General features: G+C 41.5%; 1 protein-coding gene across 1 annotated transcript in view; it reads left to right on the forward strand.

The window, feature by feature from the left end:
• Positions 1–23,064, forward strand: part of MAP3K21 (mitogen-activated protein kinase kinase kinase 21) — a 60,105-nt gene that overhangs the window by 14,644 nt on the left and 22,397 nt on the right. The window contains exons 2-4 of the mRNA XM_015104330.3: positions 4,948–5,128; positions 12,112–12,260; positions 13,289–13,464. Coding sequence (XP_014959816.2) covers positions 4,948–5,128; positions 12,112–12,260; positions 13,289–13,464 — 506 coding nt within the window. The remainder of the gene's footprint in view (positions 1–4,947; positions 5,129–12,111; positions 12,261–13,288; positions 13,465–23,064) is intronic.

Genomic DNA, 23,064 nt, shown 5'->3' on the forward strand with positions numbered 1-23,064 from the left:
GCAAAGGATAAACATAAGAATGGGCATGTTTTGTTCATTTCACCTGTAAACTCAATGCACCTGTGCTGAATCAGGCAACGCAGAGTGGTTCCGTGTGGGTGAGCATGAGTGTACAAGTTTCTTACCATCTTTCTCCTCTCCTGCCATCCCTACCACACACACTCTCTCCCCCCCTCACTCACACACTCACTCTTTCACACTTACTATCTCAGAGCTCTCAGTAGTGGAGGCATCAAGTAAACGCAAACGCTGTGGTACCTGATGCCTCGCAGAGCTGTCACAGAAACACAGAGGCCACGTGAGTGTGGGGGATGTGATGGTTCCTGACCCAGGATATCTGGGAGATGTCACTGAGCAGATACTGTTTGGGTTGGAGGAGCAGCCAGCTTGGCTTGAGCAGAGGAAGCTTATCCGTAGAGGAACTGGGCATGATTTGAATGTAGCTTGCTGTGTGAATCTAGGGGCTGTGATTTCCCAGGTTTCAGAGTGTGGATATTATCTCTGAGTTATGGGGAATCATGGAATATTTTTAAATGCAGACTTACTAAGATATAATTTACATAGAGTAAAACTCACCCTCTGAGGGTTCACTTTGATGAGTTTTTTCTTTTTTCATGTACAAGTTTTTGTTTGAACACTTGTTTTTATTTCTTTGGGGTATGCACCTACCTAGGAGTGGAATTGCTAGGTCATATGATAATTCCATTATTCTATGTTTAATTTTTAAGAAACTACCAAATTGTTTTGCATGGCAGTGACACATTTTACATTCCCACCAGCACTGTATGTGGGTTCTAATTTCTCCATATTATTGCCAACACAGGGCTTTTTTTCCTTTTTTCCTCTTTTATTTTTAATATAAAATTATTTCTTTTAATTGGAGGTTAATTACTTTACAATATTGTATTGGTTTTGCCATACATCAACATGAATCCGCCACAGGTATACAAATGTTCCCCGTCCTGAACCCCGCTCCCACGTCCCTCCCCGTACCATCCCTCTGGGTCATCCCAGTGCACCAGCCCCAAGCATCCAGTATCATGCATCGAACCTGGACTGCTGATTAATTTCATATATGATAATATACATGTTTCAATGCCATTCTCCCAAATCATCCCACCCTCTCCCTCTCCCACAGAATCCAAAAGACTGTTCTATACATCTGTGTCTCTTTCGCTGTCTCGCATACATGGTTATTGTTACCATCTTTCTAAATTCCATATATATGCGTTAGTATACTGTATTGGTGTTTTTCTTTCTGGCTTACTTCACTCTGTATAATAGGCTCCAGTTTCATCCACCTCATTAGAATTGATTCAAATGTTTTCTTTTTGATGGCTGAGTAATCCTCCATTGTGTATATGTACCACAGCTTTCTTATCCATCCATCTGCTGATGGACATCTAGGTTGCTTCCACGTCCTGGCTATTATAAACAGTGCTGCGATGAACATTGGGGTACACGTCTCTTTCAATTCTGGTTTCCTTGGTGTGTATGCCCAGCAGTGGGACTGCTGGGTCATAAGGCAGTTCTATTTCCAGTTTTTTAAGGAATCTCCACACTGTTCTCCATGGTGGCTGTACCAGTTTGCATTCCATGAGCAGTGTAAGAGGGTTCCCTTTTCTCCACACCCTCTCCAGCATTTATTGCTTATAGACTTTTGGATTGCAGCCATTCTGACTGGCGTGAAATGGTACCTCATTGTGGTTTTGATTTGCATTTCTCTGATAATGAGTGATGTTGAGCATCTTTTCATGTGTTTGTTAGCCATCTGTATGTCTTCTTTGCAGAATTGTCTATTTAGTTCTTTGGCCCATATTTTGATTGGGTCGTTCATTTTTCTGGAATTGAGCTGCAGGAGTTGCTTGTATATTTTTGAGATTAGTTGTTTGTCAGTTGCTTCATTTGCTATTATTTTCTCCCATTCAGAAGGCTCTCTTTTCACCTTGCTTATAGTTTCCTTTGTTGTGCAGAAGCTTTTAATTTTAATTAGATCCCATTTGTTTGTTTTTGCTTTTATTTCCAATATTCTGGGAGGTGGGTCATAGAGGATCCTGCTGTGATTTATGTCGGAGGGTGTTTTGCCTATGTTCTCCTCTAGGAGTTTCATAGTTTCTGGTCTTACATTTAGATCTTTAATCCATTTGAGTTTGTTTTTGTGTATGGTGTTAGAAAGTGTTCTAGTTTCATTCTTTTACAAATGGTTGACCAGTTTCCCCAGCACTACTTGTTAAAGAGATTGTCTTTTCTCCATTGTATATTCTTGCCTCCTTTGTCAAAGATAAGGTGTCCATAGGTGTGTGGGTTTATCTCTGGGCTTTCTATTTTGTTCCATTGATCTATATTTCTGTCTTGGTGCCAGTACCATACTGTCTTGATGACTGTAGCTTTATAGTATAGCCTGAAGTTAGGCAGGTTGATTCCTCCAGTTCCATTCTTCTTTCTCAAAATTGCTTTGGCTATTCAAGGTTTTTTGTATTTCCATACAAGTTGTGAAATTATTTGTTCTAGCTCTGTGAAAAATACCATTGGTAGCTTGATAGGGATTGCATTGAATCTATAGATTGCTTTGGGTAGTATACTCATTTTCACTATATTGATTCTTCTGATCCATGAACATGGTATATTTCTCCATCTGTTAGTGTCCTCTTTGATTTCTTTCACCAGTGTTTTATAGTTTTCTATATATAGGTCTTTTGTTTCTTTAGGTAGATATAGTCCCAAGTATTTTATTCTTTTCGTTGCAATGGTGAATGGAATTGTTTCCTTAATTTCTCTGGTTTCTCATTATTAGTGTATAGGAATGCAAGGGATTTCTTTGTGTTGATTTTATGTCCTGCAACTTTACTATATTCATTGATTAGCTCTAGTAATTTTCTGGTGGAGTCTAGGGTTTTCTATGTAGAGGATCATGTCAACTGCAAACAGTGAGAGTTTTGTATCTGTCAAAACTTTGAGTTTTGATAGATACATATAATCCTGTAACCACCACCACCACCACCAAAAGAGAGAATTTGCATACCTTGGAGAAACTCTCCCATGGAGTGCTGCCCTCAGACCTTTCCCTTCAGCCTCCGAAGCTGCTGGTCTGATTTCTGTCCCTCTTCCAGGATGTCATACAGAATCACTGTATGAAACCCTTCATGTGGGGTTTCCTTCTCTTTTTGTAGTGGTTTTGAGAGTCATCGCTATTGTGACATGTATTGGTAGTTTATTCATGAGAGGCTTAAAAAGATGAAAGGATGCCACAGAGCTGTAGGAAGATGAATCTGCTTGGGGTGGTGTGTGGGTGACAGAGGAGAGGGCCAACATCTGGTCCAGAGAGAAGGACTGTAATTCAGCGTAAGATGGTGGCAGGGTAGTGGGGGAGGGGCACCTGTGGGGCATTCAGTTCAGTTCAGTCACTCAGTCATGTCCCACTCTTTGTGACCCCATGGACTGCAGCATGCCAGGCCTCTCTGTCCATCACCAACTCCCGGGATTTACTCAAACTCATGTCCATTGAGTCAGTGATGCCATCCAACCATCTCATCCTCTGTTGCCCTCTTCTCCTCCCATCTTCAATCTTTCCCAACATCAGGGTCTTTACCAATGAGTCTATTCTTTGCATCAGATGGCCAAACTATTGGAGTTTCTGCTTCAGTATCAGTCCTTCCAATGAATATTCAGGACTGATTTCCTTTAGAATGGACTGGTTGGATCTCCTTGCAGCTCAAGGGACTCTTAAGAGTCTTCTCCAACACCACAGTTAAAAAGCATCAATTCTTCTGTGCTCAGCTTTCTTTATAGTCCAGCTCTCACATCCATACATGACTACTGGAAAAACCATAGCCTTGACTAGATGGAACTTTGTTGGCAAAGTAATATCTCTACATTTTATTATGCTGTCTAGTTTGGTCAGGGCTTTTCTTCCAAGGAGCAAGTGTCTTTTAATTTCATGGCTGTGGGGCATTAGGTTGAACTAGAATAAGTGAGCTGCAGGCTAGAAGGAGGGTTTTAAGGAAGGAGCAAGGAGGTAAGTTAGAAAACACAGTAGGTTTAAACCATCTGTTTTATAGCAAATGGGAAGGACTAGCATGGATACGCAGCTGCATCAGTGCCTCATGGAAAACAGTGGGACATTTCTGCTTGTTATAGGCAGAGAAATCTACCAGGGGAGAGAGGAAACTAAGGCTCTGGGAGGGGCGGGGTGAGCGGGTACAGGTGGGCAGTGATGGGAAGCAGGGTTGTTTTAGCTTCTGCTACCCGAGTGTGGCAAAGGGACACGATGGAGAGGACTTAGCATGCGCACTTACACGTGAGCGCTCAGGGCAGCCCTGACCTCAGCTCAGCTCCTGAAAGCTGCTTTGGTACACTCTGCATTTTGTCAGGGGACTGGGGAAACCAGCATCTGTATAATGTTTCTTAGAAAATTTTTACTTTTTGCTGTATTCTGATCTTTGGTAAAGCAATCCAACTTCATAAAATAACTTAATGGGTTAACATGTCTATTTGCATTTGGCAAACTTAAGATAATCTTTGATAATAATGATTTATGATAATATGCCGTCTACTTGCAATACTCTAATACATTCAGTAGAAAACACTACATTTTTAGATTAGGAGCTAACTTCTTGGAAGAAAACCATGTATTATTTTCCTGTCACATGAACTTTCAGAGACTTCTGATTCTCCCTGTGATATCTCAGTTAAATGTTTCTTGCCCTTAGAAATCATTTGCTTTCTCATAAAGATGCTAAGCTGTATTGTGTCTGGATTTTTTTTAAACTTGTAACTTCAGGCACAAATGACCCACTAAAGGCTATGAGAAGCATGATGTATTAATAAGATAAAATGGTAAAATGCAGGTTTATTCTCTTCACAGCTGACTGCAGTGAAGATTGTATTTTAAAAGCCACTGAAAATTTATGAAAATATGCGAACACCCTCCCTTTGTTTCTCCCTTAGTTTTGCTACTCGAGAAGATAGAGTATGATGACATCTGCAACAAGACACTGAAGATTACAGACTTTGGCTTGGCGAGAGAATGGCACAGGACTACCAGAATGAGCGCAGCAGGCACGTATGCCTGGATGGCCCCGGAAGTTATCAAGTCTTCTTTGTTTTCCAAGGGAAGCGACATCTGGAGGTAAGTTAGCACCATGCATTTTGCTCTTGCAGATGTTAGTGGAAACTGGTTGCTGCACTTCCATTAAATGAGTCCCAAGTGTTAGTTGCTTAGTCGTGTCCAACTTTTTGTGACCCCATGAACTATAGCCCGCCAGGCTCCTCTGTCCATGGGATTCTGCAGGCAAGAATACTGGAGTGGGTTGCCATTTTCTTCTCCAGGGTATCTTCCTGACCCAGAGATCAAACCTGGGTCTTCTGCATTGCAGGCAAATTCTTTACCATGTGCGCCACCAGGGAAGCCCGAAATGAGTCCCAAAGTATTGAGCATTTCTGAGCATAACGAATAGTAAAGATGGTCCACAGTTTGTGGTTGTTCCACTTAAGAATTGTTTTGACTTTACAATGGTGCAAAAGTGGTAGGCACTTCCTAAAAACTGTACTTGGGATTTGGCATTTTGATCTTTCCCAGCCTAGTGACACATGGTCCAGTCCTCTCTTGTGAGGCCAGGCAAAGGCAGTGAGCTGCAGCTCCTGGTCAGCACCACCATCAGGAGGGGAAACAACTGATACACTTACAACCATTCTGAACCCAGACAACCACCCTGCTTTTCAGTTTGGTATCGTATGCAACCAACTGCACAAGATATTCAACACAAGATCAGCTTTAGGCTTTGTGTTAGATGATTTTGCCCAACTCTAGGCTAATGTAAGTGTTCTGAGCACTTTTAGAAAGACTGGGCTAAGCTTGGTCTTCCCAGGTGGTGCCAGTAGTAAAGAACCCTCTTGCCAGTGCAGGAGACAGAAGAGCTGTGGGTTTGATCCGTGGCTTAGGAAGATCCCCTGGAGGAGGGCATGGCAAGCCACTCCAGTGTTCTCGCCTGCAGAACCCCATGGACAGAGGAGCCTGATGGGCTAAGTCCATAGGGTCACAAAGAGTCGGACATGATTGAAGCGACAGCACAGCACACACACGGGCTAACCGTCTATAACGTTAGGTGCGTTAAATGCATTTTCAGCTTTATGACATTTTCAGCTTACTATGGAGTTATCCAGATGTGACTCTGTTGTAAGCTGAGGAAGATCTGTATGAGCCTTTTTGAAGGTTTTGTGGTTTTGATCAAGATAGCTATAATCATGACGGAATGGGTAACTTGAGATTTTGATTGTCCTAGGACTTCCATTTGATAGGAGAATCTTATTAAATCAGAGGTTTGATTAAAACTAGTTATAGTTTGAGTTAACAGTAATAGCATTTTGTAAGACCTGTTGGTAAATAAACACAAATCTCACTTTAAGGAAAATTTTGATTCCTCATGACTCACACACAGAATGTTAGCATGGAAGGAGTTTGAAGAAAAAAATTTATATCAGCTCCTTCATTTTATAGATTGAATCATCTAAAGATTAAAGCTTCTGGTTTGGGAATGGAGAGCTAGACCAAAATGGGATCCCAGGTTATCCAGGTTATCTGAATTTTCCATTCAGCTTTGTCTCATTAGGGAGTGAAGACACCATCCATACCAGAACCACACAGAGAACAACAGAACAACTCTGTTTATACTTACAAGGCACCAGGAGCTTACTGGCCTTCATCTGAGGCTCATAGAATGCTGTGTGACTAGTATTAAAACTCCAGGGTTTTTTTTTTAATTGTTGTTGTTTTAACAGCTTTATTGAGGTATAATTTACACATCATACAAACTATTGAATTCGCCAGTTTAAACTGTGCAGTTTCATAGCTTTTAGTATATTAATAGAGTTGTGTACCTTCATCACCACAATTTAGAACATTTTCGCAATCCATAAAAGAAATCCTATTAAAGGTAGCCATCTCCCTCAAAACTTCATCCCTCCCAGCCCAAGGCAGTCATGAACCTATGTTTTGTATCTTCAGATTTGCTTATTCTGGACATTCTGTATAAATGGAATTATGTAATATGCAGTCCTCTGACTGGCTTTTCAATTAGCATATTTTCAAGGTTCATGTCATAGAATGTGTCAGACTTTCATTCTTATTTATTGTTAAATAATATTCTACTGGGTGGATAATACCACGTTTTCTTGTCCATTTATCAGTTGATGGCGTTGGGGTTGTTTCCACTTATTGACTAATTCTGAATAATGCTGCTGTGAGCATCTGTGAAAAAGTTTTTGTGAGGACACGAGTTTTCCTTCTCTTGGATAGGAGTGAAATTGCTGGGCCACAGGGTAATTATGTAGTTAATCATTTGAGGAAGTGCCAGACTGCTTTCCACCAGTCCTCATTCCTACCAGCAGTATATAAATAAGGCCTTCTAATTTAATTGTTCTACTTATGAGTTTTAAGAAATTTATCACCTGTGCCAGGGTTTCTATAGTGTCTTTGGGCCATTTTGAGAAATACAAACGCTTGGGCCTCACCCCTTACTTTATGACTTATACTCTGCTGAGACTGAGCACATGTGTCTTTATAAAATATTAGATGTGTTGTTCTTGACTTAATCACAATAATTTTCTGAACATATAATGCCAAAATACTTAAGTGAAGTAGGTGACTATTTTAAGAAATTATACTTCAAGACTCTGAAAACTCATAAAATGTACCATAAATCAGTTTTACATTCTGTATAATTACTTAACACTGTAACCATTTTACTGGTTGTATGCCTTTGAAAATAAACTATGTAATTATAACCTATACAAACGCTGTGCAATCTACATAAATGCTTTATAGCAACCTCATCGACTATAAACATAGAATCAAGAAGTAAGAAAAAAAGAATTTCTAAAATCAGTCACAGTCTGGGTCTTGAAGTCCAAACACTCATGGAGAGGAATTCCCTCAAAATCTGTTCTTTGCTCAGTTGTATAATATAAGCTTGGTTGTCTGATTTTCAGTAGAAGCATCTAATCAGAAGAGGGGAGAAGGATGCTAAGCTGGTAAAAAAGAAAAATTTTTAAAAAGGCAGTTGAGAACAGGGTAGGCGACAGGAGCAAAAGACAGCCTGAAACGTATGAAAAAGGCCCGAGACTACTGGCCTGCGTAGCCACCTGGTGTGGAGCCAGACGTCCGCACAAACCTCCAGAATGCATCAGTATGTCACAGCACAGTCCTCGGTGTCAGAATGTGGAAGGCAGGGAAGGCTGTCCCTCTGAACTACACAGACCTTTGCCTGAGAACCTCCTTTGTAACATTCCCATAAAAATAATTGCATTCAAGAAGCATCGCCCTGGTCCGTGGGGCTGGTATTATATGTATATACTAGAGTATTTAGTGATTGTCCTCTTTCTGCCTCTTACCTCCTTACCAGTTACTACCCTACAAGATAACTTTGGCAGATATTATCACTGAACTTTTACTGTGACTCCTGTGATTACCCCAGGTTCACACTGACAGATTTAGACATTTCCTCAGAATTGTAAAGCTAATGAATAGCATACTCTGATCCCTGGCTTAAGAGCCGTGTTCCTGCCACCACAGCCCTTAATCATTAGATCACTTGTGTTCTTAGCAGAGGGCTTTTTATACTATATCCCACTGAGTTTCAGAGAGCAGAAAAATATGCATTATGCTTTAGAAATTGTCCCATAGAAATAGTTCCCCCCCCTTTTTTTTCCAGATTGGTTCTTACCAGACTACTTCACTCTGGAAAAATGACCTATCCTAAATTATTCATTCTCTGAAACTTCCAAGAGACAAAGTTGTGCTGTTATTGTTTTAATTTTGTTATTTTCTATTGAGAATAGCAAGGAAGCTTCTTTGAATTTAGACACTTTTCGGTTATTCTAAGAATTTTTTGGTCTCTTGCTCTGAAATGATTTTTGTTGATTGAACTGTAAATTAAGTTTACTTACTCTTGAAATTAAGTATGTGTCTCTGCTAATGCATCATAATACAGATAATTTTTAAGAAACTAAGCAGATAACTTTTGAAAAAACCTGTTTACAACTTAATTACTAATACTTATAGCATTATATAACTTAGAAGTACTGCATTATATAACTTAGAGGTACTGCATTATATATTCCTTTTGTAAAAATATGTAAAGCAGCGCTTTGAGAGGGTAGGGCAGATATCCCTAATACTTTGTCAGTGGTTCAAGATCAGCTTCAAGGCCATGTGAGTGAAACACAGTCAGCAGAGAGTAACAGTCCCACAGCTCAGCCCCGGGTCTGCTGCCTCCAGGTCCAGGTGCCTTTCAGTGATGCCCTCTTACTCCTCCTGGTGGAGAAGGAGCCCTGGCCTCAGGGGCCTCAGGACGGAGCACCTCTGCTTTTGAGCCAGCAGAACATCAGCTGGAGGATCCGTGAGCCCCATTTGAATGGGCACATTCTGTTGTTTCTACATCCCTTTCTCAATGTTTCCAGGGTAGTCTAGAGTCCAGTGGGCACTACTGGAGAGACCCATAAAGGCAGTGGTCGTGGCCAGGATGACAGGCACCGGGGCTCCAGAGTCTCTGTGCAGACCAGGCCTTCATAGATGCCTTTTTGTATTTGTGATTCCGTGAATCGCTGTATCTCTTAAGATCAGGAGATGATCAGATGAGACTCAGAAATCAGCTCCAGTGCACAGGTAAATGGCTTTTGTTGCTTCTGAGCTGTTTTGCCTTTGCTTAGACATATCTTACCGCCTTTTGTCTGCTGTCTTTAAAACTATGCTCAAGTATCATATATAAGCAGCAAACAGAAGAAATGAGAAGTTACTTCTTTAAATTTCAAACTTTTATCTGTTCCTGGTGACTGGCAAGCCTCTGCCAAAAAGTTACGCTTGCCTGCACTAGAGTCATATACAACACTGACCTTCCCCCTACCTCTTTGGAGCAGTTTTTCAGAGCTACCTGGGCTATAGTCCTCATTATGCCCCCAAGTAAAACTTAACTCACACAAACACAAAAACATTCAAACTTTTTTAAACTTAGTTGATGAAGTTTGAAAATATTAGAAAAGTGAATAGCACTGTACTTCTTATGTTAATAGTGGTGGTTTAGTTGTTAAGTCATGTCCAACTCTTGCAACCCCATGGACTGTAGCCTGCCAGGTCCCTCTGTCCATGGGATTCTCCAGGCAAAGATACTGGAGTGGCTTGCCATTTCCTTCTCCAGGGGATCTCTCCACCCCAGGAATCGAACCCAGATCTCCTGCACTGCAGGCAGATTCCTTACCGAGGGAAGGAATGTACTGAGCTACAATGGAAGCCCCTTATGTTAATAGAGCCTAAAGCAAATATGCTCCTTCCTTATATGCTATTTTTTTTTGAATTTTTAATTGAAGGATAATTGCTGTACAGAATTTTGTGGTTTTCTGTCATACATCAACAAGAATCAGCCATAGGTACAAACCTGTGTCCCATCCCCATGCTTATGTGTTTTAAAGTCAGATGAGTGTCGAGAGTGATTGATGTTTTATGTAACAAAACAGAAGATTATCTGAATGCACTTTATGTTTTGAAGATGACTTTCCTGGTGGCTCAGTGGTAAAGAATCTGCCTGCCAATGCAAGAAATGTAGGTTTGAGCCTTGGGACAAGAAGATCCCCCGGAGAAGGAAATGGCAATCCAGTCTTCTTGCCTGGGAAACCCCATGGACAGAGGAACCTGGTGGGCTGCAGTCCATGAAGTCACAGAAAGTAGGACATGACTTAGCAACTAAGCAACAACAACAGAGAAAAACTAAGGTTCTGATTGGTTTTGTAGAAGAAAATAAATATGTGTAATGTTCAAGGCTTATTTCTATGCTCCCCTGTACTGTCTTGAACTGGACCAACTCAGAGTCTGTAGTATGGATGTGAACTGAAATTTGGTCCTTCAGCTTCATTTAAAAATTCATTTTGAGATCCCTCTACTGTGAGTTTGCTGGTTCTTGTATGTAATTTCATTTGCCCTTGAACTGAAACAGCAGTGACTCAGCTGGTAAAGAATCCACCTGCAATGCAAGAGATGATCCCTGGGTTGGGGAGATCCCCTGGAGGAGGGATATGCTACCCATTCCAGTATTCTTGCTTGGAGTATCCCCATGGACAGAGGAGCCTTGCAGGCTACAGTCCATGGGGTCACAAAGAGTTGGACACGACTGAGTGACTAAGCACAGCACAGCGCACACCTATATCACATCTGGGGATGCTGTGAAGAGCTTGGCTGCTGCGCTTGTTCCCTGTTTTTTATTCTCCTTTCACTTTTCCTCCCTCAGTTATAAAAAAGATGCGTCATGTCCTCCCAGCCGGCTCAGGGAGGCCCACAGGATTTCTTTGTCCGTTACTAGTAGGCATTAGGTGGAAACATGAGTAACACATCTTCTAAATATAAAAGGAGAGGCAGAGAGAAGCAATTTCAAAACCCTGTTTTAAAACAGCATGACTGGACTTCAGTCCTGTGCTGTATAGCATGAAATTCTGTAGGGCTGGAATCTTCAGTGTCCTGAAGATCTTCAGGAGGTGTGGAAAAAATGAGACAGAAGGACGAACATCAGAACAGCCACATTGCTCTTTATGTGTGGCCTGGTTCTTGTTGTTGTTCAGTCGCTCATTCATGTCCGACTCTGCGATCCCATGAACTGCAACACACGAGGCCTTCCTGTTGTCACTATCTCCCAGAGTTGACTCAAACCCATGTCCATTGAGTCAGTGATGCCATCCGACCATCTCATCCTCTGTCGCCTCCTTCTCCTCCTGCCCTCAATCTTTCCCAGCATCAGGGTCTTTTCCAATGAGTCAGCTCAACAGTATGAAAAGGCCTGGTTCTGGACCCTATTTAATTCAGTCATGTTCTGCTTTTAAGCTTTCCTATCCACTAAGTAGTTTCACTTCTTCAGAAGAAGGCATAACTGATTTCTGGAAGGAGAGTAATTGCATATGTTTGGAATGTTAAGTGGAAGAACCCACCTCTCACACTGGGATAAGGGCCCCTATGGGCTTTGTTAGAAGAGAAGATGATTAGGATCTGGATGAAGGCACTGATGTGTTTCTCCCATTGATTGTGTCATGAGGAAAAAAAATCCCACTTAACTTTGTGAAAACTCTACTTTCCAGCTACGGAGTGGTACTGTGGGAGCTGCTCACGGGAGAGGTGCCCTACCGTGGCATTGACGGCCTGGCTGTGGCCTACGGGGTGGCGGTCAACAAGCTCACTCTGCCGATCCCCTCCACCTGCCCTGAGCCATTTGCCAAGCTCATGAAAGGTATTTGGGTGTCTCTGTGTGCCTGTGGGATCAAGGGGAATCACTCAGTAGAACATCTGTATATGAAATAGGTAACTAGTGAGAACAGACTCTACACAGCAAAGGGAACTCTTCTCAGTGCTTTCTGGCAACCTAAATGGGAAGGAAATCCAAAAGTGAGGGGATAGATGTGTACATATAGCAAGTGAGCACACGCATAGCTGATTCACTTTGCTGTACAGCAGAAACTAACACAACAGTGTGAAACAGCTGTATGCCAGTGAATATTCCACAAAAAGAGAACATCCGAATATTTTTTAAACCAAAAGGGTAATTTCTGTGATTCTAATTTTCAGATGATTTTAAATAATTATGCTGTTTTAAGAAAAAGAAATCATGTCTTTGATCTAAGATGTCAGATTAAGTTTTGATGAACTAAGTAACTTAAAAACAATCCAGTTTAATAATAACTCATTTATACAAAATTCAGTTGAATGGTAATAAATTTGTCATCAAATACACTAGAGGAGTTCAAAGGCAATATTGATTTGGCTTCATATGTGCTATTTTTAATTCTACCTAATGATCAATAATCTGTTATAGTCTCAGCTGGCATGGTTTTGCCATGACCTTATCTATTTTGGTCTTATCTTTTTAAAAACTGTTAAGTAACTCTTTTTGTGAGCAGTAAGTTACCTTGCTTAGAACCTCTCTTGTGACTATAACATCTTAGAGACCTAGGTTTTCTTGGACTGACTTTTAGAACTCTGAAACTGTAAGTCATGTGATGAGGGCAGCTTAGGCGAGATAGAGTTCATGGTAAGGCAGAGGAAGCACACGTCCTTATACTAATGTCAAGTCATACAGACAACAAGAGCCTTATCTAATAATAATTATTTCACAGGCTACTGACACAGGCATGGTGTAAAATAACATTTTCAAAATCATCATCACCTGATGTTTAAAATCTTGCACAGACCCTGTCAACGCAGGCTGACAGTCTGAACTATGCGGAGAAATGGACTTAGTATGATTCTTATTTATTTTAGAATGCTGGCAACAAGACCCTCATATTCGACCATCTTTTGCTTCAATTCTTGAACAACTGACTGAAATTGAAAAGGCAGTTATGACTGAAATGCCTCAAGAGTCCTTTCATTCCATGCAAGATGACTGGAAACTGGAAATTCAGCAAATGTTTGATGAGTTGAGAACAAAGGAAAAGGTCAGTGATTAATATTAACTGCATAACATGCTCACACTCATGAAGATTATGGAGAACATGAGTCAAGAACCACTAGACTAAACCACTAAACCATTATTAAAAAATATTTTCACACATCAATATTTGTTGATTCTCTCCTTCCTGTTAAAACAAAACAGAACTGTACTCAAAATGTATACCTGGAAAAGAAATAACCTTTTACTAAAGGTTATTAAAGGAATTTTTAAATATTAAAAAAAAAAGACTTTAAAAAGGAGAAAGAATGACATACTAAACCCTTTGTGTGCATTAACCAGCTTCAATAATTGTCAGTAGATTGTCACTTTGTTCATTTCTTTTTCTTATTATCATCTTATTTTTTTAAACTGGAATATTTTAAGTTAAAACCTAGACTCTTGTCATTTTACCTTTAAATACTTCAGAATGCATCTCTGATGAGTAAGAATTTTAAAAATATTTTTCTTGACATTATTATCTTTAAAAATAACAGTAGTTCCTTGATACCATATAAGATTCCATATTGCGATGTCACAGTTTGTCTGAAAGATGTCTTCTTACAGTTGATTGGTGCAAATCAGAACTTCAGCATGGGCTGCATGTTTTCCATTAGGTTCTTTAAAACTTCTTTTATGCTAGTTCCCCCTTCTTTCCCCTCTTTTTGTCTTTAAAGCATTACTTTGTTGAAGAAACTGGAAAATTGTATAAGAACTTTTGAACTTTTTAATGTGATGAGTGAAGCTCTAGGTGTATGCATTTTTAAGAGAAGAAAAGTAATAAGCTTGAATGTTAACCATGCTGAAGCTGTGTATATGTTACCTACATAGAAAGTGTAAAGCAGGTGAAGCAGAAACACACGTAATAGGAAGGCAGACAAGTTGGGAAGTGAGTTCCTAGTCATGCCTGACTGTCAGCAGTCCCCCAAGCCCCCAAGTATGGGGCACGTTGCTGTGTTTCAGTGGCAGTACTTACTTTTTAAAAGCTATTTCTGTAACACTGTAGCATTTGGATGACTCAGAGTTTATCTTGGTTGTCTGTGGTATATAATTGTTCAATAGATTAAATTCTTCTCTTGTGCATAAGAACCTGAATGTGAGGTCCATGAATCAAGGTAAATTGGACGTGGTCAAGCAGGAAATGGCAAGAGTGGACAACATTTTAGGAATCAGTGAGCTAAAACGGACAGGAAAGGGTGAATTTGATTCACATAACCGTTATCTCTACTACTGTGGGCATGTGTGTGTGTGTGTGTGTGTTTGTGTGTGTGTATGTTAGTCACTCAGTCATGTCTGACTCTTTGTGACCCCATGGACTGTAGCCCACCAGGCTCCTCTGTCCATGGAATTCTCCAGGCGAGAATATTGGAATGGGTTGCCATTTCCTTCTCCAGGGGATCGTCGCAACTGAGGGATAGAACCCAGGTCTCCCACATTCCAGGTGGATTCTTTACTGTCTGAGCCACCAAGGAAGCTGCCTTTAAAAGAAATGGAGTAGCCCTCGTAGTCAACGGAAGAGTCCAGAATGCAGTACTTGGGTGTGATCTCAAAAATGACAGAATGATCTCTGTTCATTTCCAAGGCAAACCATTCAATATCACAGTAATCCAAGTCTATGCCCCAGCCTCTAATGCTGAAGAAGCTGAAGTTGAACAGTTCTATGAAGACCTACAAGACCTTTTAGAGCTAACATCAGAAAAAGATGTCCTTTTCATTACAGGGTCTGTAATGCAAAAGTAGGAAACAAAGAGATGCCTGGAGTAACGGGCAAGTTTGGCCTTGGAGTGCAGAATGGAGCAGGGCAAAGGCTAACAGTTTTGCCAAGAGAACACACTGGTCATAGTAAACACCTGCTTCCAACAACACAAGAGATGACTCTACACATGGACATCACTAGATGGTCAATACCAAAATCAGATTGATTATATTCTTTGCAGCCAGAAATGGAGAAGCTCTATACAGTCAGCAAAAACGAGACGTGGAGCTGACTGTGGCTCAGATCACGAGCTCCTTGTTTCAAAATTCAGATTTAAATTGAAAAAGATAGGGAAAACCTCTAGACCATTCAATTATGACCTAAATCAAAACCCTTATGATTATACAGTGGAGGTGATGAATAGATTCAAGGGAATAGATCTGGTAAACAGGGCCTGAAGAACTGTAGACGGAGGTTCATAACATTATACAGGAGACAGTGACCAAAACCGTCCCCAAGAAAAAGAAATCCAAGAAGACAATAGTTGTTGTCTGAGGAGGCCTTACAAATAGCTGAGAGAAAAAGAGGAGTGAAAGCAAAGGAGAAACAGAAAGATATACCCAACCGAATGCAGCGTTCCAGAGAATAGCAAGGAGAGATAAGAGAGCCTTCTTAAGTGAACAATGCAAAGAAACAGAGGAAAACAGTAGAATGGGAAAAACTGGAGATCTCTTCAAGAACACTGGAGATACCAAGGGAACATTTCATGCAAAGATGGGCACAGTAAAGGACAGAAACGGTATAGACCTAATAGAAGCAGAAGATATTAAGAAGAGGTGGCAAGAATACACAGAAGAACTGTACAAAAAAGGCCTATAGACAGTGACTGCAGGCATGAAATTAAAAGTCGCTTGTTCCTTGGAAGAAAAGCTATGACAAACCTAGACAGCCTACTAAAAAGCAGAGACATCACTTTGCTGACAAAGGTCCATATGGTCAAAGCTATGGTTTTTCCAGTCGTGTACGGATGTGAGACTTGGACCACAAAGAAGGCTGAGTGCTGAGGAACTGATGCTTTCAAATTGTGGTGCTGGAGAAGACTCTTCAGAGTCCCTTGGATAGCAAGGAGATTAAACCAGTCCATCCTAAAGGAAATCAATCCTGAGTATTCACTGGCAGGACTAATGCTGAAGCTGAAGCTCCAATGCCTTGGCCACCTGATGTGAAGAATGACCCAGTTATTCTTTTCCAGTGACTCATTGGAAAAGACCCTGAAGCTGGAAAAGATTGAGAGCAGGAGGAGAAGAGGGTAACAATTTTAGATGGTTGGATGGCATTGTTGACTCAATGGATATGAGTTTAAGCAAACTCCAGGAGATAGTGAAGGACAGGGAAGCCTGGCATGCTGCAGTCCATGGTGTCACCAAGAGTGGAACGTGACTTAGCAACTGAGCGACAGCAATGTGCAGTAAATGTCTGGGCAATACCACATTGCAAGTTATTGATAGACTTCATAAAGCTACGTCATTGTCCAGGAAGGCACTTTTATATGCCATATATGTGTGATTCTAAAATTGTCGAATTCTTTTCCTTCTTTCTTTCTTTATTTTGAATTGGAGGATAATTGCTGTTCAAAGCTGTGTTGGTTTCTGCCATACATCAGCATGAATCAGCGATAGGCATTCACATATCCCCTCTCTCCTGAACCTCCCTGCCACCTCCCACCCCGTCCCACCCTCTAGGTGGTCCCAGAGCACCAGGCTGAGCCTGCACTACCTCAACTTCCCATTAGCGATCTAAAAGAGTAGAATTCTTTTTAAATAGACCATAATGCTCTGCTAGGTAAAGAGTCCATTTGCGTGTTCCAGTGCTTGACATAAAAATATGGGATTATCGTGTAACTGGGTCATTCTCCCATGTTAAATTACCTTGACTTTCGTAGTATGACTCAGCATTACATCGCTAGACTTTTGCATTGACCATAATACTGAAGGCACATAGCCAACCTAATTGCAGAGGAAAGAGCAAAAAAGTTCTGTTTGTGGTTTGAATATATATATATATATGTGTGTGTGTGTGTGTATATAATATATATGCATAACAGTTCTTGAGCTAGTGTATAATAATACTGTGCATGGGGCCAAGATACCTTACACCTAAATTCAGTCTGTGAGTAGCTTACTTCTGCTATTACCAAGCTGAACTGTGAATTAATACAAGGTATGTCATGGGTATTCCCCCAACAGTAAATGTTTCTCTTAAAAAAAAAAAAAATTTAAAAGTATATCTTTGGGGAAATTGTTGTCAGTTTCCATGTCACAATTTCCTCTCAGCAAATGTGTTGAATGTCTGCTGTGTGCTGGGACAAGTGTGAGAGCTCTGCGATGTGGCATCCTGTGTCCTGGACCGCCAGGCTAAGGGTTTGGATCCCGCTGACAAGTTTTCAAAAGGGGCTTGATGTGCTATCCCAGTCAACCACTGAAGTCAGAACCTCCTTCTCACTCCCCATCTGCCGTCCCTCCTCCTGCTTCCTTTGTGCGGTAATGAGATATTGTTCCCATAGGTACCCAGTCTCAAAGGTCTTGACGATGTGGCCTCCCCTGTGACAAGGGCCATCGGTGGTAATTCACTCCCCTGACCCCTGTGGTCCTCACTCATCACCTGCATCCCTGCAGCAGCATCCTACCTGGGTGCCCTGCATCCAGCCTTGCTCCCCTAACTGAGCCCCTCAGCACACCAGTGACACTTCTAAACTGCAAATCAGAACCACCTCGCCTCAGTGGCCGACTCCTTTTCTTTATAGCGTCTTCTGTTCTCCCACATTCAGCCTCACTTTGTCCTCAGCCAGCCTGAACTCTCCCATCTCCTCCAGCGCCGCTCTCCTGCATTTCGGCCCTTGAGTATATTCTTTGTCTGTCCCTGGCCTGGCTTACCCTCTCCACACAGTTGCTGCTGCTGCATCCTCAGGCCCCAGAGCCCCCTGCCCTTCATCTTTTGCACCACATAGAGCGTCGCAGCATCCAGCACTTTCTTTATCACAGCCACACTGGGCCATACTTTATTATTATCTGCTTCTTTGTGTCGTCCTTGGTCTGCCTTTCCTACTCGTTAAGTTCATGGGCTGTTCTGCTTTATCCTTGGTCACGTTCCTCTGTAACACTGAGCAAAGAACTTGGCACATGGTAGACGTTCCATAGATACATTAAATACCTAAGTAGAATTTCTTTACGAATATATGTCTTAATAGGTGAGAGATATTAGCACTTATTATTATTGTCATTTTAAAGACTAGTTGCCTGTGCTGAATCCCCGTCGCTGTGTGCGGGCTTTCTCTAGCTGGGGCCGCTCTCTAGCTGCAGCGTGGGCTTCTCACTGCGGGGGCTTCTCTTGTGGAGCATGGGCTCCAGGACGCACAGGCTTAGTAGTTGGCGCATGTGGTTTAGCTGACCTGAGGCATGTGGCATCTTCCTGGACCAGGGATCTACCCTGTGTCCGCTGCATTGATAGGCAAATTCTTAACCACTGGACCTCCAGGGAAGTTCCAACTGTCATATTTTTTTCAGTGAAAAGATGATTTAAAAGTGTGTAAATGCCATGAATTCTATTTTGAATCTTATGTAGCGGACACCTCAGCTGTTTAACTTCTGGTTATAGATAAGAAACTTCCACACGTATGTGCAAGGAAATTAAGGTTATTCACTTTTAAGTATAGTTTTTAATAATGAAAAACTGGAAACAACCCCAGTATCCATTAATAGGAAAATAAATGCCTAAACTACTGTATATTCTTACAGTAGCAATCTGTACAGTCCTCAGATGAATGAACTCCAGCTGTATGTTTCAACATGAATAGTAGTGAGTGAGTGCTTAGTCGTGTTTGGACTGTGACTCCGTGGACTGTAGCCCACCAGGCTCCTCTATCCATGGGTTTTCCAGGCAAAAGTACTGGAGTGGGTTGCCATTCTCTTCTCCAGGGGATCTTTCTGACCCAGGGATTGAACTTGTGTCTCTTGCATCTCCTTTGGCAAGGGGATTCTAGTGCCATCTAAATCTCAGACAGTATAATATTGGGCAGAGAAAGCAGTTGCAGAGGGATAATCACATTGTATAAATTTATAAGACTACAGAAAACAGTATTATTCAAATGTACAGAAGGGCAAAGTATAGACAGAGGAAGGATACAAAAGATACAACTTAAGTACAGCAGGTCCGAAGGTGAGGGGATAGGATTCACTGTGATGCACAGAGGACTTTAACAGGTCTGAAACAGATATGGTAAAAATTTAGCATCTGTTAAATATGGATAGTAAGTGCATGAGTATTTGCTGTTCTCTCTAGTTGTAGTATATATAAAATATTTCATAATTTTAACTAGTTAAGAATAAAGGTTAGAGGGAAATCTGTAAGCTGCTAAAATCCTTTTTTTTTTTTTTCTTTTTTGTAAGCCATTTTTTCAAATAGTAGACTTCTAGGTAATTTACTGACTTCCTTAGATTTTTCAGTGTTTTGTGAGTTTAGAAATTCAAAACTGATAAATGCAATCTTGGACCCTGACCCCCTTAATAAGTACCTGGAGCTCATTTAATAAGGAACAGTCATCCTGTTTGAGTCTGTTCAGATCACACCGTCAGCATCACGTTCAACCGATGGCACCATGTCTTAAAGGGACTTTACCAGTAGCTCAGCAGTAAAGAATCTGTCTGCAGTGCGGGAGACACAGGAGAGATGTGGGTTCGATCCCTGGGTTGGGACGATCCCCTGGAGGAGGGCATGACAACCCACTTTAGTATTTTTGCCTGGAGAATCCCATGGACAGAGGAGCCTGGTGGATGACAGTCCTTGGGATCACAAAAAGTCAGACACACAGCACCATGTCTTAAAGAGCTCCCCCAGGTGGACGGCCAGGGACACGGGAGGGGCCTGCACACCTGAGCCCTCAAAGAGAAATGGATGCAGAAGGGGGGCTGGGCAGTACGGGGCTGTCCTCTAGTGCTGGAGGGACTTTCTAGCAGGTGAGAGAGAAGATATATTCCGGTTGTTCAGGGTTCAGAAGTAGGAGGCCTCTCAAGTGAGCGCTCCAGGCATGAAGATCGAGTCTCAACAACTTCCCAGCTCTTGGAGCCGAGCAGGAGGACAGTTGAGCCTGCTCCAGCTGTTCTGGCCCCGCCCTCGAGGAATTCAGGCGGACGGCAGGGGTGTGCACACGGGAGGTCACTAAACCGTGGCCTGCCCTGCCCCCGTGTTGTATTAAGTCTTTAGCAGAATGCCAGAATCTCTAGCAGTCGAGCAAAGTGGTACGGACCGAGGACTTGAGCCAGCCTGTCTGGTTGGGGTCGGGGCGCTGCCACTGGCTGACGGAGACTGTCCTGCCATCCTCCCACACCCCCACAAAGTGTCCCAGCCACGCTGTCTCCCTCAGGGTGGCATGGGCTTCCACGAGCGAGGTATCCAGAGGGCTCAGGCCTGCGTGCTGCTTGCTAAGTGCTGACAAGTGTGCATGTTCACCTTGCAACAAGGAAAGCAGTGGCTTTGACTGAAGCCGGGCAGGTTCCTGCCAGCACCCGCAGCCCCATCCCCAGCCCAGGTGCTTGGGAAATGGGGCTCTGAGCTGGAAAATGACTGAGTGCATTACTTTTTCAGCCTTGCAGTTCTTTGAAGGATTACTATCAGTGATATTATTAACAAGTTTTTAAGATTTTTTTTTTTTTACCCCTTCCCAAATGATTTTCAGGAATTCTGAAATGAGATGCTTAATAGCAAAAGTAAAAAACATTTGGGGAATGGAAGAAGACTTGGAGGAAAAATAAAACTTGGCATCACAGAATTTAAAATTTGGAAGTGATGTTGTTAATAACTAACTCTTATTATTTTAAACTTGGTAATTATATATGAAACCGTAGGAGAGAGGCACAGCCAGTGAGTTAATTCTTATCGTTAAGTTAAAGTCACTCAGTCATGTCTGACTCTTTGTGACCCCATGGACTATACAGTCCATGGAATTCTCCAAGCCAGAATACTGGAGTGCGTAGCCTTTCCCTTCTCCAGGGGATCTTCCCAACCTAGGGATTGAACCCAGCTGTCCTGCATTACAGGTGGATTCTTTACCAGCTGAGCCACAAGGGAAGCTCAGTTCTTATCATATGTGGTGAGAAAATAAAAAAAGAATGCTTTAAGACTGGATGTCTGCTTTCTCCATGTTGAGGTCTTATAAGTAGTTTCTTTGCTATTCTTTGGGTTCATTTTTGCAATATACTACAGTGATATCTTTACATATATATGTATGATTTCTGATATATTTATTATATATATATATGACTTCTGTGCAGTGCTTTTTGAAATACAGCATTTACGGTATGTTGTGGGTCGTTGGTTTACAATTAAAGAATATATAGTCTTTTTTTTTTTTTTTTTTTTTTGCTGGAAGGTTTCAAGTTGCATCTTTTTTGATGGAGTCAAAAGCACAGTAGATGTGCGCTATCTCCCTTTCCTGTTCACTGATTGCTTGAGGCAGGAGGCGTCAGACCTGGAATTAATGGTCAGTGACTTGGCCGTGCTCTGTGTTATTCAGTAAACTGTGGCCTCCATAGATACCGGTTCCTCCCCAAATTCCTGGCTTCTTATCTCTGCATGTCTGTCTCTGTACACTGGGTGTGTGCACCTGTCTTTGAACCACTATACGAAGGCTTGTCACTGTTAATGATTAACACCTAGTGCCAGGAATTTGGGTTTCCCATTACTAGAATGGCCTGTGCCAAGCAATTAAACACACAGCACTGCCTAGTAATCTCAGCGACCGAAAGAATGTTTTTGTGTGCTTCATAATTTCAGAGAATCCAAACGGCTTCTAATACCCCAGACTGTGTTTTTTTCTTATACTTCTGAATGCTTTAAAACTCCTTCAGAAGGAAGAGTACTTGGCTACTTTCTCTTTGATCTTATTTTTTTCTTTTATGAAGTCTTATGAACCAAGTGACTTTTTTTTTTTTTTTAATTTATAAAGTCACTGCACCGGGGTTTACACTTTAGTTTGAGACCTGGAATTAAAAATGGTTTCTTATTCAATTACTGTAGCAATACCACAAAAAGCCTAAGTGAATTTACAGCCTTTATCTCTTCCTTATGCCATTTCATTCCACAATAGCTAATTGGGTTGTTATCTACACCCCTGAAAAGTAATATCTTAACAGAAGGGCGGACAGTAATGAATTAGAAGTTGACTGGAATGATCCTCTGTCCCCAAATACACTATAGTAAAACCTCTAGTTTGAACAAACTGTAAAGCCACTAGTTAAATAATGGATTCCAAATTGTTTCAAACAGCTAGTGTTTTCTTCTTCTTTCTTTTTTCTTTCCAAGTAATAAATAGCTATTTTTATTTGGCACAATATAATGAAGAAATACCGGTCTCTCCTCATAAATCAGCTGATACATATTAGCAGAACTGATTTGAATAGTGATTGGTCTTAAGGAAATTATTTCTCATCATTTTGTTTATGAAGTTTGTTTAGAAAAAAAACAAATTGAAGGAATGTTTCAAAGGTGAGTTTTGGTCTACTTTGGTAGAACTACCGTAAGGTCAGAATTGATCCACATACAGAACCTTTATTTTCAGGACTCTCCTTTCTTCTTGATATTACCTTATTCATGCTGGAGGATGCGCCCCCATTTTTATTTTCCCTTATGACTCCAGTCACATGGCTCAACTCTCCTTCTTTCCATGAGCCCCTGTCTTGCAGTGTTTCTTCACAACAGTACTTTCGAGGTGGCCTCTGGAAAGTGTGCCCTGCTCTTATGAAGTGTGACATGTTCACATCAAGCTTGCAGCTCTTTAAGTTCACAGCCCAGGGCTCCGCCTGAGAAGGTGGAGTTTCTCACAAAGTTTTTGGCCTTAGGATCTGGGCTTCCCTGGTG

This window comes from Ovis aries, chromosome 25 (assembly GCF_016772045.2).
Source record: "Ovis aries strain OAR_USU_Benz2616 breed Rambouillet chromosome 25, ARS-UI_Ramb_v3.0, whole genome shotgun sequence".
Taxonomy (NCBI): Eukaryota; Metazoa; Chordata; class Mammalia; order Artiodactyla; family Bovidae; genus Ovis; species Ovis aries.